This window comes from Zonotrichia leucophrys, chromosome Z (genome assembly GCF_028769735.1).
Source record: "Zonotrichia leucophrys gambelii isolate GWCS_2022_RI chromosome Z, RI_Zleu_2.0, whole genome shotgun sequence".
In the NCBI taxonomy this organism is placed as follows: Eukaryota; Metazoa; Chordata; class Aves; order Passeriformes; family Passerellidae; genus Zonotrichia; species Zonotrichia leucophrys.
The window spans coordinates 2,651,872-2,665,831 of NC_088200.1; the positions used below are offsets into that span (position 1 = coordinate 2,651,872).

The 13,960-nt window shown below is 41.3% G+C and overlaps 1 protein-coding gene across 4 annotated transcripts in view; it reads left to right on the forward strand.

The window, feature by feature from the left end:
* EPG5 (ectopic P-granules 5 autophagy tethering factor) overlaps positions 1 to 13,960 on the forward strand; it is a 55,410-nt gene that overhangs the window by 19,398 nt on the left and 22,052 nt on the right. For 2 of the 4 annotated variants that reach the window (XM_064735574.1, XM_064735576.1), the window contains exons 15-25: positions 642 to 764; positions 2,559 to 2,821; positions 4,677 to 4,817; positions 5,221 to 5,365; positions 6,170 to 6,367; positions 7,103 to 7,213; positions 8,103 to 8,222; positions 9,635 to 9,801; positions 9,993 to 10,217; positions 12,060 to 12,183; positions 13,079 to 13,220. In XM_064735574.1, coding sequence (XP_064591644.1) covers positions 642 to 764; positions 2,559 to 2,821; positions 4,677 to 4,817; positions 5,221 to 5,365; positions 6,170 to 6,367; positions 7,103 to 7,213; positions 8,103 to 8,222; positions 9,635 to 9,801; positions 9,993 to 10,217; positions 12,060 to 12,183; positions 13,079 to 13,220 — 1,759 coding nt within the window. The remainder of the gene's footprint in view (positions 1 to 641; positions 765 to 2,558; positions 2,822 to 4,676; positions 4,818 to 5,220; positions 5,366 to 6,169; positions 6,368 to 7,102; positions 7,214 to 8,102; positions 8,223 to 9,634; positions 9,802 to 9,992; positions 10,218 to 12,059; positions 12,184 to 13,078; positions 13,221 to 13,960) is intronic. The other 2 variants (XM_064735575.1, XM_064735577.1) reach the window with 1 other exon arrangement.

A 13,960-nucleotide genomic window follows, 5' to 3' on the forward strand; every position in this document is an offset into this window, starting at 1 on the left:
ATAATGTTGCCTGTGTTCAGTGATGTAGTTCAGCATTGCATTCTGTGCATTTGGTCATGCTGAACTCTTCTCTTTGCCTTGTTGATGGTTGTACATGACTGTGGACTCACTTTTTTCTCCCTCTTTTTTGTAGACATGTAAATAAAAATGAATGTTAGGGAAAATTACCAGAATTCTTTGCTGTGCAATAGCAGTGCCATTTCTGTGCCCTTTGATGTGGGGAAAAATGACTCTTTAATGTGGCAATTGATAGAGGAATTGCTGTGTTTTCATACAAAAAGCATGGTGATGGGATTTGGTTTTGTTTTTAAAGGCAAAAGTTCAAGTATCTGTATTACCTAATTTAAAATGGCATATATGGATTTTTCGATTAGTTATCATATGTTCATAAAATGCATGTGGAAAGTGAATGTTATGATGCCTTTTAAAAAAATAATCTAGTTCTTGGGCTTTGTATTGCTCAGAGCCTGGTACTCTTTAACATTGAGCTGAATTTTATTCACTGGGGAAAATTTTTGCCTTGATATTGCAATAATTAATTTGAACAGCCAGAAAATTTATTTCTCTGTGATGCAGCTGTGTGTAAAGCTGTAGAGGCCTCTTAAATGACCCAAGGTTTTGTGTTCTGACACTGTTTTTGGCAGAATACTCTTCACCTGGATCCTGCTGTCCATTCTGAAGTTGCATTGATGGTCCTGGAAGCGTATCAGAAATATCTCTCCCAAAAACCATATGCTGGGCTGCTTTCTGAAAGCATAAAACAGGTATCCTTTCTTCTTACTTACCAGGAGTAACTTATGGATGGCTGTAAATGGGAAAAGCTGCAGGGCAAGACCTTGTTTTCACTTTTTTTTTCCTTCTTTTAAAAGTTATTCTTTATCCAACTGCAATTTTGTAACATGCCAACACTCAGTGTAGTCTGCCCCCACAGAGCTGTTTGAAAATTCTGTTAGGCTTCTGTTGAGCATCAGTGTGAGAATGACAGAATCATAGAATGGTTTGGGTATAAAGGGACCTTAAAGCTCATCCAGTGCCACCCCTGCCATGGGCAGGGACACCTCCCACTGTCCCAGGCTGCTCCCAGCCCCATCCAGCCTGGCCTTGGGCACTGCCAGGGATCCAGGGGCAGCCACAGCTGCTCTGGGCACCCTGGGCCAGGGCCTGCCCACCCTCCCAGGAAAGAAATTCTTCCTAAGTATCAGATATGAATCTGCTCTCTCAGTTTGAAGCCATTCCCACTTGTCCTGTCACTCCATGCTCTTGTCTCTCTCCATCTTTCTTGAAATGGACATTTTAATTTTGACCCACTTGCACGTTTGTGAATAGTCCCAAACTGCTCCTGCTTTACCCATGCAGAGATAGACAGTACTTACTATAAAATAGAAAGACTGTTTCTCATTACTGCTGAGCATAAGAGAACTCACTCCAGCTCTTATCTTATTTGAAGACTCAAGTGTTAATCCCTTTTGAAGCTTTTCAGCAGTGGGCAATGTTATGTGACCTGAACACACCACAGACATTTATTAAATTGATTTTACAGCACACTGGATTCAGGAGGGGATAGCTCCAAGTTACAGAGTGCAAATGGAAGCATAAAAAGATCAAAGTTAAAAAATCCCTGTGTTGGATATTCAGTCCAAGAGGTTTTGGGATGGGCTTTGTCTTCTCAGTATTTTTTGTACAGTGTTTTCTCCTCCTCTGTATTTTTCTCCCCAGCCTTTTCTTCCCACACTCCAAATGTTCTTTGTTGTCTCTGCTCTGTTCTGACTTGCTCCTTTGCACTTAGCCATGGTTTGTTGTCTTGTGCCAGCCAGATGAGTTCTCTTTTTTAAGCCAGTGTCACCCCTAGTTGCCACTTGTGCTGGTGAATCTGTCCTGACTTGCATGAGCCCGTAACTAGAATTTGAGAGAAAATAGTGCTTTCTTGTACCCTACTCAGAGAGGATGAAATATCTGCATTGCCCTCCAGCTCTGCTGTTTACACTGCTCTGTCAGAACATGTACATATTTTTTTCTCCAGAGGTTTGTAATTCCTTGTGATCTAGACAGGGTCTTTGTGACAGTGGGCTCATACACATGTGACTGTGCCTGTCCATATACAGGCTTTTTTCTAAGGAAAGCCTGCCAGGTTTTAGGTTTTTTGTTGACAGATAATACTTTTGCATAGATTTTTCTGTTTGCTTACACTAGCAGTCTTAGATGTTTTAAACGTTATTAAAGGTTGTGCCTGGGTTTTTTTTTTCCAGTATTAACATTAAAATTTAATTCAAGGTCAGTATATAGCTTGGAAAAATTTAAGCAGACAGTGTAAGTTGATAGACTTTACTTAAAGGGATGGGGGAAGGAGAGGGAAGTAGAAATTGAGGCTATGGGAAGGGACTGTTTAGATAAACTACATGGTATGTCTAGTAATTGCTGTTGGTCTACTGATAGGAGGTTTGGGTTGGAAGGGACCCCAAAGATCACCCAGTTCCCCCTGCAAGGACCAAATCCCAGCCCAGTGCCACACGTGCCGTGTCATGGCTGCGCTTCCTCTCATTGCTGCTGCTCTGTTCCAGGTCTCCTACCTGGCCAGCATCGTTCGCTACGGGGAAACCCCAGAGACCTCCTTCAATCAGTGGGCCTGGAGTTTGGTCCTGAGGCTGAAGCTGCACAGGAACGACCGTGGGGTGCAGCAGAGCGGGCTGGCCGCTGTCCCCGTGTGCGACACCGCGCTGGACGCAGCCGAGTCGGTCACGCTGCACCCCCTGCTCAAGGCTGTCAAGGCAAACGTCCCCATTGGCTGCTACCTGGCACTGGCAATGACCACCCTGGGACACAGGTGAGGCTTTTGGGGTGTTTGCCTCGGGTGGGTGGCCCCAGGGACTGAGCAGCATCCCTAGTTAACAGCTTTGTGCCTGTTTAAAGAGTAAAGGGCTTGTGATGCAAGGCATCCAGCAGCTTGTCGTCTCTGTTAGGAGGAGCTGAGCCTGGGCAGTCTGGAGAAGACCGAAAGGGGGTCTCATTAATGCAGGCAGACATCTCAAAGGCAGGTGTCCAGAGGATGGTGCTGGACTCTTTTCAGCAAGCAATAGCCACAACTAAAACACAAGCAGTTTCATTCAACATGGGGAGGAACTTATATATGCTGAGGATAGCAGAGCCCTGAGCAGCTGCCCACCAAAACAATTACAAATACTAAAAATATTTAGCAGCTGCCCATGGAATTTGGATTCTCCCTCTGTGGAGACATTCCAAACCCACCTGGACTCATTCCTCTGTCTCCTGTTCTGGGTGACCCTGCCTTGGAGGGGTTTGGCCTGGATAATCTCAAGGTGTTTTCCAGCCCCAGCTTTCTGTGATTGTAGTTTCACAGAATCCCAGAATCATTTAGGTTGGGAAAGAGCTCCAAGGTCATCAAGTCCAACCTGTGACCAATTCCCACCTTGTCACCCAACCCAGAGCACTGAGTGCCACGTCATTCGTTGGACACCTCCAGGGCTCCCTGGACAGCCACTTCCAGTGCTTAATAATCCCTTTTTTGTGAAGAAATTTTTCTTGAATTCCTTCAAACAACCTGCTATTTCCTTTATTTTGCTAATAGTACTTTTTCTGCCTACTGCACTTTAGGGTTCAGTCATAAGAAATAGTACTGAAACTGGGGCTTAACAGTAATTTCTCTGGACAGGAATATGATTGAGCTACACTTACTGGAAGGGTTGTTGTAGAGATAATTTCATTTATCAGGGCAACACTGCATTCAGAAAATAGTGAAGAGAAAAAGCCCACTCACTCTGGGAATGGTGAATAAAAAGCATTATAAGAGCAGTGAACCTCTTAGTCCTGACTGTGTTCCAACAGAGTCTTTTCCAGTGCTTTTAGCTGGTTTGTAAGCTGGTAAGGCTTTTGGATGTAATCAGATGTTCCTGTCTGACATACTGAGCCACACAGAATTTGATCAGTTCTCACCAGAACTCTTTTCCCTGAGTCTGTGATCCCTTTGGTTATGTGCTGTGCTGTTCAATATTTCCACTAACTTTTTTTTAATGTATAATATTACGTTACTCTTTTAAGGAAAAATTATCTGGCCTTTCTTCTCCTTCCCCAAGGAAGGAGAAGAATCATTGCTTCATAATCTTATAATTGCTTCACGATAAGATTGTGCCACAGATACTTTAAAGCGCTGGAATCGTCTGAGATTGATATTAAGGTATTTTGGGTTGAGAGTGGAAATTTTCCCAGAACTTTGACCATGAAATAAAAAACCAAAGAACCTCTTTAGTCTGTTTCCCTGCACCTTCCCTGTTTGGCCTTTAACTCTTTTCCCTGGAGAGGGAGGTGAATTGTCCAAGTTAGGCAAGAATAGTGAGTTTAAAGAGATAAAAACTTGATGAAGACTTGCATCTCTAGTGATTTTTGGAAGGTGGAACACTGATCCCCAGAAAGGGATTTGTGAAGGAAGGAGATACTTAGTAAATATTTGAGAAGGAAATACTTGGCAAATCTGTCAGCTATTGAATGACACCTATAGCTGAAGAAAAGAACTCTGTATTTAGCTATTTATATTTTCAAAGATAAAGTGTAAAGTTCTGAATATATTTACATCTCAGTTAATAAAAACTAAATCAACACCTTGTCTTCCTTTCTGCTGATAGTGAATGTGTTTTTCTTAACTTTTTTGGTTTGTTTTCTGACAGCATTGAGAAATTTTGTGCTGAAGGAATCCCTCTTTTGGGTGTACTGGTCCAGTCTAGACATCTGAGAACAGTAGTCCATGTGCTGGATAAAATTTTACCCTTGTTTTACTCTTGCCAGTATTACCTCCTGAAGAATGAACAGTAAGCATTATATGTTCATAATATGTTAATTTTTAAATTTTATCATTTGTTTACCTAATTTATTTATAAAAAGGAAAGGAAAAGGAAAAGTTAATAATAATCTTCTGGTTTAGATGCCTGACAGTCTCCCAGACAAATCCTGAGTAAGATTTGGCTGTTGATGTAGATCAAGAACTGGTATTTATGATGAGCTGCCTTGAATTACGGGCTGGTGTGAAATGTTCATACTGTGCCCAGTGTATGGCTGAACTGGGGCAATTAAATCTGCATTGTGGTTGTGAATCAAAGCCTTTCTGTATGTGTCTCACTGATAATGTTGAACTGATTTTAAATTCTCTAGATGTAGGCTTTCTATTTAATATGGAGTAAGAGGTGTTTTAATTTCATTTGTTGACATCCCTAGGTTTTTATCTTATGTGGAACTGTTCCTTCATCTGGACAGTGGAGTGCCTCAAGGGGTGACCCAGCAGGTTACCCACAAAGTGACACAGCACTTGACAGGAGTGAACTATGGAGAAAATGTTAAGCTGCTCAGTAGTATGATACAGGTAAGAAGATTATTTAAAAAAGAGAGGGGGGAAGAGAGTGTTTAAAACCAAGCTTATTTGGCTGAGTTAGTGTTAAAGGTTAGAGAGGATACTGAACCTAGCAGTTCAGTCACAGAGTACCCTGTATCAAGCATTGGTTGGGTTTGGTTTCTTGAAATGCTCCTGCTTAAACTTGCCTAAATCTGGCAATGCAAGTGACACTAACAACAATATTTACCTTTCAGACTTCTTGGAAAATTCATTTTCCCATACCAGGTCAAAGCTGTTCAAAAAAGGAAATGTAAAATGCAGCACTCCTTTCTTGTCTGTGTTATTTGAGAAATGCAGCAGGGATATTAATGTCTGCAAGTTCTGCCTTTTACCATTAATTTAGGCCCCTGGAAAGGAAAACTGTTCTTGAGTTAGGGAGCAGTAGTGTTTTCTTAAATGCAGAGAGGTCAAAACCTTCTAACATTAGAGAGGGATAGTGGAAACAGACCTGCTCTGGGAAGGCCCTTTGCAGGAACAGCAGCTTGGACTTTGGAAATAGGTGCTGTTTATGCCTGCAGGTGTCCTGCTTAAGGCTTCTGTGTCTGTTTTTGCTGAATGCACAAGATCCTCTGCTCTTCAGGCTTCAGAATCTGCAGAAGTTTGGAGGCTGAAGATGACAAAGCTGTCCTTACTTGGGTGTAGAGAGTATTGTTGTAAATTATTTTAATTTCAGGATCGCTTTACAGCCCCAAGCAAATCAAACAATCCTCAGTAATTCTAAAGCTTTACTCAAAGCTGCAATGTGTTGACCAGTTTTCCCCTTTGATTTGTCAGAGTCACATTTTCCTGAGTGACCATCCGAATGGAGTGGGGCCAGCTGCAGTCCTGGAGTTCTGGGTGCAGGTGCTCACCAGCCAGCAGCTGTGGCACAGGGACAGGGCCACGCTCTGCCTGCTGGATGACTTGTGCAAAGCTGCCTTCCAGTACAGCCAGGAGGACTGTGTGCAAAAGCTGCTTTACCAGCAGCACAAGGTAAATAGAGAGCTCTGGTGTTTTGCTGTGGCCCTTGGGGAAATGGTCAGCTCATCTGTTGCACAGTCGGATTTTGATGGGAATGAATTTTCCTGAAGTGCAGCTGTGAAGTCCTGGGGTGGTTTGGCTTGGGAGGGACCTTTACAGCCCACCCAGTTCCACTGTCCAGGGACACCTTCCACTATCCCAGGTTGCTCCAAGCCCTGTCCAAACTGTTTTTCAGCACTTCCAGGGATGAGGCAGCCACAACTTCTCTGAGCAGCCAGTCATGATGATGAGTGATGCATGGAGTCATCTGATTTTTTTCTGAGTTGCTCAAGAAATTTTTTTTCTTGAGTGGGTCAAGATTAATGAAATGTCTGATACTTTAATAATAATGATAATAATTACTACTAAAACCAGTTGGAATCCAGTATTAATTTCATATGACTTCTATTGTTGTTTGTCTTCTTTGCATTTCAAATCTTTGATGGAGTGTTTAGGACAAAAATGGAGCTCCCTCTCCTGAAAAAGCCAGACACAGTTAGTGCAACAGGATTTTTTCACTGAAATAGGAAGTCCAAGCAGGCATTTCAGTGGTGCCTGGCTGAGCTGAGGTTGGAAAGTAGCAACAGGAGGTAGAAAGAAACCTGGATAAAGATTGAGTGATCCACTTGTAGCTTCTAAATCACCTGGTCATGAAAAAACCAGGTATGTTTTCTGAAAAAAAACCAGATGTTTTGTGTTTCTGTGCAGAATGCTTTGGGCTATCACTGTGACAAGGGAATGCTGTCTTCACTGGTCAGCTGGATTGTGGCAGGCAATGTCACACCATCCTTTGTGGAGAGCAGTGCAAACTCCTCTCAGGTGAGCCATGATGGTGTTTTGTGATGGAAAAGCAGCATACTGGTCTAGGGTTTGTTGTGGGGTGGTTGGTTTTTTTTTTTTGTCTGTTTTTTTTGCTTTTTGGGGTTTTTTTTGGTGGGTTTTTTGGTGGTTTTTGTTTTGGTTTGGTTTTGGGTTTTTTTGTGGGTGTGGTTTCTTTTTCCTGTTTGGGGTTTTGTTTTGTTTTGTTTTGTTTTGTTTTGTTTTGTTTTCTGTTTTCTCTCTCGGTCACTTTTTCTTCCTGCCCCAGAGTTTTCTTGTGATAAAACCCGAGTTTAGCCTAAGAGAATGCTGTGGGTTTATACTAAAAGGAACATGGATATTTTGCACATGGAGAGTTGGTCTAATCTGCATCCAAGAATTCATATAATAGGATTTATTAGTTAAATTTTCCTCTAATCTACTATTGTACTTTATCTGTTTAACAAGACTGTAAAGCCTGACTTTTCTTTCAGGTCAGTCTTTATCTGATAAATATTCTGAATTCAATTTACTTTCTCTCTGCTTAAGTGAGCTCCTTATTCAAGCAAAAAGGAGGAAAAAACCTCTAAGTACCTGAGACAGAGATGTGTAGTGCTGGTGGAAGAGGGGAGATCTTATTTTCCTGAGTTTGAGAAGGTTGTTTCCTCCAGAGTTCCCTGGGTGATTCTTACAGTTTTGTCTACTTTTTCCCTTCTTTCCCAAAATTGTACAAAGGGGAAGTTAGAATTTAAGGATGAAGAAGTTTTGTTGTTGAGATGTGATAGTGCTTTTTGCAACTCTGCCATGAGAATCCATCAAACACTTACTCCTCTTAAGAAAGCATCAAGCTTCCTGATCCTGCCCCCTGCCATTTTGTTATCAATGTTTTTGTCATTTCTGTGTTGTCCAGGTCTGGTTTGCATGGACAGTGTTAAATATGGAATCAATATTTGAAGAAGATTCACAGCTTCGCAGAGTTGTGGAGGGGGAGCTGGTTATCAATGCTTTAACTCCTGATCAAGCTTTGAAGGTGAGAGAGCTGGTCATCTCTTTTCATTAAAATCAGAGAGAACTGCTGGAGAAAAGTGTTCTCTTGTATAATTTAATTTTTTTCTTATGTACTGCTTCCTTACCAGGATAAATGTATAAATAATTCTTTACTTGGCTGAGCAGGGGCAAATATACTGCAAGGAAATTTTCATTGACATTTTGAGTATATTTGAGTTTTTTACATTTAAAAGCTGCAATGGAAATACCTGATTTTACTATATCAATATTTACAGAAAACTAATTTGTGCTTTTGCATAATTCTCTGAGTCACCTAATGCCTCACAACCTTCAGTGCATTTATTCTATACCCCTGATATGGAGAGTGCTTATTTTTCAGGTGGGGAAATGTGTCTATATTTTAAACAGATGATTTCTCAGATTACCTGAATTGTGCAGAAGACTGGCCTTTGCTTTTCTCTGCTTTCTGAATTGTTTTCCAAAGCTTTCAAAACTATTTAGGTCTCTCCTTTAACAAGGCCCCTAATCAGCTGTACTTCAGGCTACATTGCAGCCTTTTTCAGCTTCTTTGCCCAAATTCAGTTAGAAATTCTGGAGAGAAGCAAGTGGAAACCAAAGCTGTCCATTCTCAAAGTGTGTCTTTTGGCACATCCTTCATCTCAGCTGTTACAGTGTGTTTCAATAAAGGAGGTGGCCCTGTGAAAATAGGTTTTCTTGGCCATGTACATGTACAATCAAGTACATATCTTACATCCTTGAATGTGGTCTGGAGAGCATTTGTTCTATGGCTTACATGTCTTGATTTAGCTGGAAAACAAAAAGAGTGTGGGCAGTGTGTGGAAAAGAGGTTTGGTGTAGGGGATGAGGAAGGGCCAGGGAACTCAGAAAAGCCTCCCATTCCCCTGCTTTAGGCACAGTCCAGGGGAGCTTGGGGTGAGACTGTTTAATGGTTTAGTGGGTCTGTGGTGTTGCTAATATGGGATACTGCTACTCATAGTTTGCTTAGATTTTGTTCTGCTTTTGCTTCTGTGTTCCTTCTTCACATTAGTTACACTGCGCATTTTGAATTTTCACTAGAGCTGTATTAAATGTAATCTGGAAAAAGCTAAAAGTAGCATGCTGGAGATCTAAACCAGGGACATCTACTTCTGTGAGGAGGAACAGTAATTAACTGTAATTAACAGCAGGGCCCATATGTTTGCCTTGTGCCAGAGCCATCACGCTGGGGGTTTGTAAGCACCAGAGATGTAGTTCTGCTCTCCAGCATGACTGTGGGATGGGCAGCTCATCCTTCAAGGCCTCTAACAGATGTGTGACTGCTTCCAGAGCTTTCTCCCCTGTAATTACCAAGTGTTCACACTGTGTTGATCTGCTCAGTTGCCCCGTGACAGCCTGTTACAGCACCACACTTGTGTGGAAATGTTGTTTCTGCAGAAAGCCCAGGCCCAGCTGAAGCTGCCCATCGTCCCTTCCCTCCAGAGGCTCATGATTTACCGCTGGGCTCACCAGGCCCTTGCTACCCCTGCAGATCACCCTCTCATGCCACTGGTCTGGCAGAAATTCTTCCTCCTGTACCTTCACCGACCAGGACCACAGTATGGGTGAGTCTGACCTGCTCCAGAAGATTATCAAGCACTAATTAAGTGCGCAGCAAGCGAGAGTCAGTGCATTACACTGACTGCTCCCCAAAGCAGTGGGTACCAGCGGCTTTTCTGGTGAGCCAGTTTGCCTGCAGAGATGCTGATTTGACATTTGCAACAAGATTTAGCAATGTTTTTTTGTTCATTTTTAGATTACCTGTAGATGGCTGTATTGGAAGACGCTTTTTTCAGAGTGCAGCTCACGTTAGCTTGCTCAATGAAATGAAGCAGCGGCTGACAGAGGTGGCTGACTTCCACCACGCTGCCAGTAAAGCCCTGAGAGTGGAGAGTCCTGAGGGCACTGACAGGTCACCAGAGAAAGCCAGCTGCTCACCTGATTACCTGACTTCACCTGAGCTGCATAAGGAACTTGTCAGGTAAAAAAAAACCCCACAAACCTGCCCTGTTTCATGTTAATCAGTGCAACTGCCTGAGTAACTGCTGCAGCACAGTCATGGCTGTGTGAGGAATGAAAGGATGTGACCTCAGATGTGCTGCAGGCACTTATTAAAAGCATAAAATCATAGAACATTCAGATTTGAAAAAGCCTTTCAAGATCATAAAGTCTAGCACTTAACCCAGCCCTGTCAAGGCCAGCACTAACCCATGTCCCCAAGTGCATAGTTGGGCTCAAATCCATTCCTCTGTTTGCATAACTTGTTTAGTTTGAGAGGGGAGTGGGAGGTTTTACTGCTAAAAATAAAACATTGTTGATAGGTTTCCTTTTAGGGAATAGCTTTGCTTTTTAATGAATGATAGCCCCATGCTGGCAAAATATTTATTATTTAGGCATATCTGCCACTCATGTATATCACTAGCTATAAATGTAAAAGGCTAGTTGGTGTGTATATATGTTTGTCACAGACCATAGCCTGAATTTATGTCTGAGTAATAGACAGATAATCAGATAATTTACTGTTGTCTTAAGCACATAGTTCAAGCAGTTTGCTTGGTTAGTGACCTAAAGGTTAGCTCTGCCAAGTGTGTTCTGTGCCACCTGAAAAATGGTAAATCTGCTTACCAAAACCTCACCACAGGGCTCACTTTTTGTCTTGGAGTAGGCTAAGAAGGGAAACACTGTCACTCACTGCTACTCAACTGGTGAATGCTCACTTTTGTGAGGGATAGTAGCTCCTAAGAGGTATCTATACCTCATGTACTCCAAACCTGAGAAAGTATATGAGTATTGCTAGGAAATGGTTGAAAGGATTATTTGAAATATTTGAAAAGAGTCCCTTGTTCAGGGGCCCTGGATGTGTGGAATTGGAGCTCCTGCTCAGTGCTCCCCTCAGCAGTCAGTAGGTACTGTAGAAACAAATGAGGGAGATTGTAAATCCAACTTGATTGTCTGTGAAAAATAATCCAGAGATGGTCACAGGGTGAACTTGATTAATATTTTCAGTCTTTGATTTCAAATAAGTTTCCTCCTCCAGCAGAAAACCAGAGTACTCTACGCCCAAATAAATCTTACACTCAGGAAGTTTAATGACCTGTCTAGTTTCCTAGACAGGAGGGAAATTATTGGTAGGGTTTATAGGGGCTGATTCTTGGAGTTGGTCTGCTTCCATTTTTTCACCAGTGACACTGATGAAGGAAGCAGGAGTTTGCTAGTGATATTTAATACCACAGTGTGAAGATTTAATGGCATTCTAGTGCTTCCTTGTCAGGATGGCTTGGATGGTGTGACTGTGAAAATGGTACCAGTTGGTGTCAGCTGAAGAAAAGGTGTATTTATGTTAAAGTCTTAACAAAGAAGGAAATGAGAATGAACTAGTCATGAATGAAACTCTGAACAGAAATTAAAAGATGTGACTTAACTCAAGCATGACTTTTTGAGCAGGCACTGCAGAGAGGTTCTGGGGTGAGGAGCCAAACTTGCTCATGTGTACTCTGTTTATTCTCTTGGTCTTCTGAGTGGGATTGTGGTGATACTTTCTGACCTAAGAGATTATTCCAGTCCTGGATATTATGCTAGTTTGCATAAATGTATTCAGAATTTGTCTTCTTGGTCTTTGTTGATGTCCTTCATATTTTTCTAAGAACCTCCTTTCCACTGTGGGTCTGTAACTTGGCAGTAAACAAGTGAAAATGACCCTGAAATATCTTTTTTTGACCATGCCACCTTGTAGCATTATTGGTTGCCGTAATTCTAACTTCAGAAGAATCAAATTCACACTGATTTTTTTTCCTTCTTTTCTTTTTTTTTTTTTTCCCCTCAGGCTTTGTAATGTTTTAATTTTGTGGTTGGAAGAAGAGAGTTTCCAGAAAGGAGATACATACATTCCCTCTTTACCAAAGCAGTATGATGCACATAGACTTGCTAAAGTCATGCAGAATCAACAGGTGGGTTGCTGATAACGCTGAAAATCTGAAATCTAAAGTTCGCTTGCTAAAATGAGTCTTTGAAATCAATGAGAGTTGTGTTACTGGTCTTTAATACACATACAGCATGTATGATAACTTCATAGTTCTAACCTTTTTCCTAAAAAATGGTGCTATCTCAAACTGCCTTTCTGTATGTTTGAAGTAGGACTCAAATGTGGATCCTTTGCCAAAATCTGTACTTTTTTGCAACACAATCTTTTTTCTATACTGCTCTGTAATGCTTTTTATGTTTTAAGTTAGTGTTAGAGGACTATTTAAGTTGCAGCTTTAAATAATGAAAGACTGGAAGCCAAAACCTGCTTGTGTTGGTAGTCTGTAAAATGGCAGGTTCAGCCATAAGTTAGTGAGTGTGTATTATCCTAGTCTTCAGTTATTTTTCTATTATTCTATTCTTCAAGCCTAAAGACTTATTTTGGAAGGGCGTTTCCTTATACTTGCTTTGTTTTCACTCCTCCAGTGTCTGTGACTACTGGAAATGCAGCCTCCTGTAGGCTGGCTGCAGTTAATCATTCCATGATGTTTTAGACTATCTTGGTCTCTTGTATTCCTTTTTTTTGGAGCAGATTTTTAATAATCTATCTTTGTCTCTTATCTATTAGAAATCATATCATGTGTCAAGTTTAATCTCAAAGTCTCACAAGTGCTTTTCAGTAGATCTCTATATATGGTATAAAAATAGTTCAGTGTTTTTCTTCAGTTTAATTTTTTGCCCTTAATAATAAATTTCCTGTGACTTAAAACTGCAGGGTATATATTTTAGGTAGTTACTTTAGTTTCACAGCTACTAGAATGGGTGGACAGCACACGGTGCTGACCAAAACAGAGATGATAATTGAATTCTTTTGTACTCCAGGATCTGTGGATGGAATATGTCAATGTGGAACTCATTCACCATGAGTTTCAGGAAGCTCTGAACCTTTGGGTGCAGGTTCAGCTTGAATCACATCCAACCTGTGCTTCTGCAGGGGAAACAGATTTCACCAACCCTTTGTCAGGTAAGAGGTAAAAATAAGGAAACTGTGCCTTAAAGAATTACTGTGATGTCAAAGCCCTGGTTTCTTTAGGAGCTTGATGATGCCTGTCAGTTAAGATATTAAAATGGTTTGTTTTCTGTGGGTCCAATATTTTCCATGAAGTTGTCATGGTTTTCTCACTCAGATTTTCATGATGACATGAAAATTATGACGTTGATGCTTTTTGGCTTCAAGTTTGCCATGTCACACAGCAGAGCTAGGGCATCACGGGTGAGCTCCCCAAGAGTTCCTCTGCACAGAGTGTGCTCCAGATATTTTCCCAAAATTAGAGAGAGATAGGTAAAAGCAAAAGTAAAACCAACTGTACTTGAAAACATATTGTCTCTGGTCTTTTTTTAGTTTAGTTTAGTTTTTTTTTTTTTTTTTTTTTTTTTTGTGTTGTTTTTTCCCTGTGTGTTTTCTCTGGAATTTTGGCATAGTGAAAGGGCTGTTCTAGCACAGAAGGGGTGATGGTCACAGCTGATACATTAAGGATGTGGAGAGATTGGATTTGGAGCTGATCCAAAGAGGAAGGAGTGAGGGAATAGAAGGGAACTGGAATAGTTTCATAACGGAAACTGAATGGAAATCAGCAGGAGGAGAGGGCTGACCCAGAGAGAGGCTGTGCTCTGAGAAGGAATTGACACTGACAAGACTACTGGTGAGGATCAGTTTAGGGAAAGGAAGATGAATTTTGCTTAGAATTTTGTCTGGGTGCATGT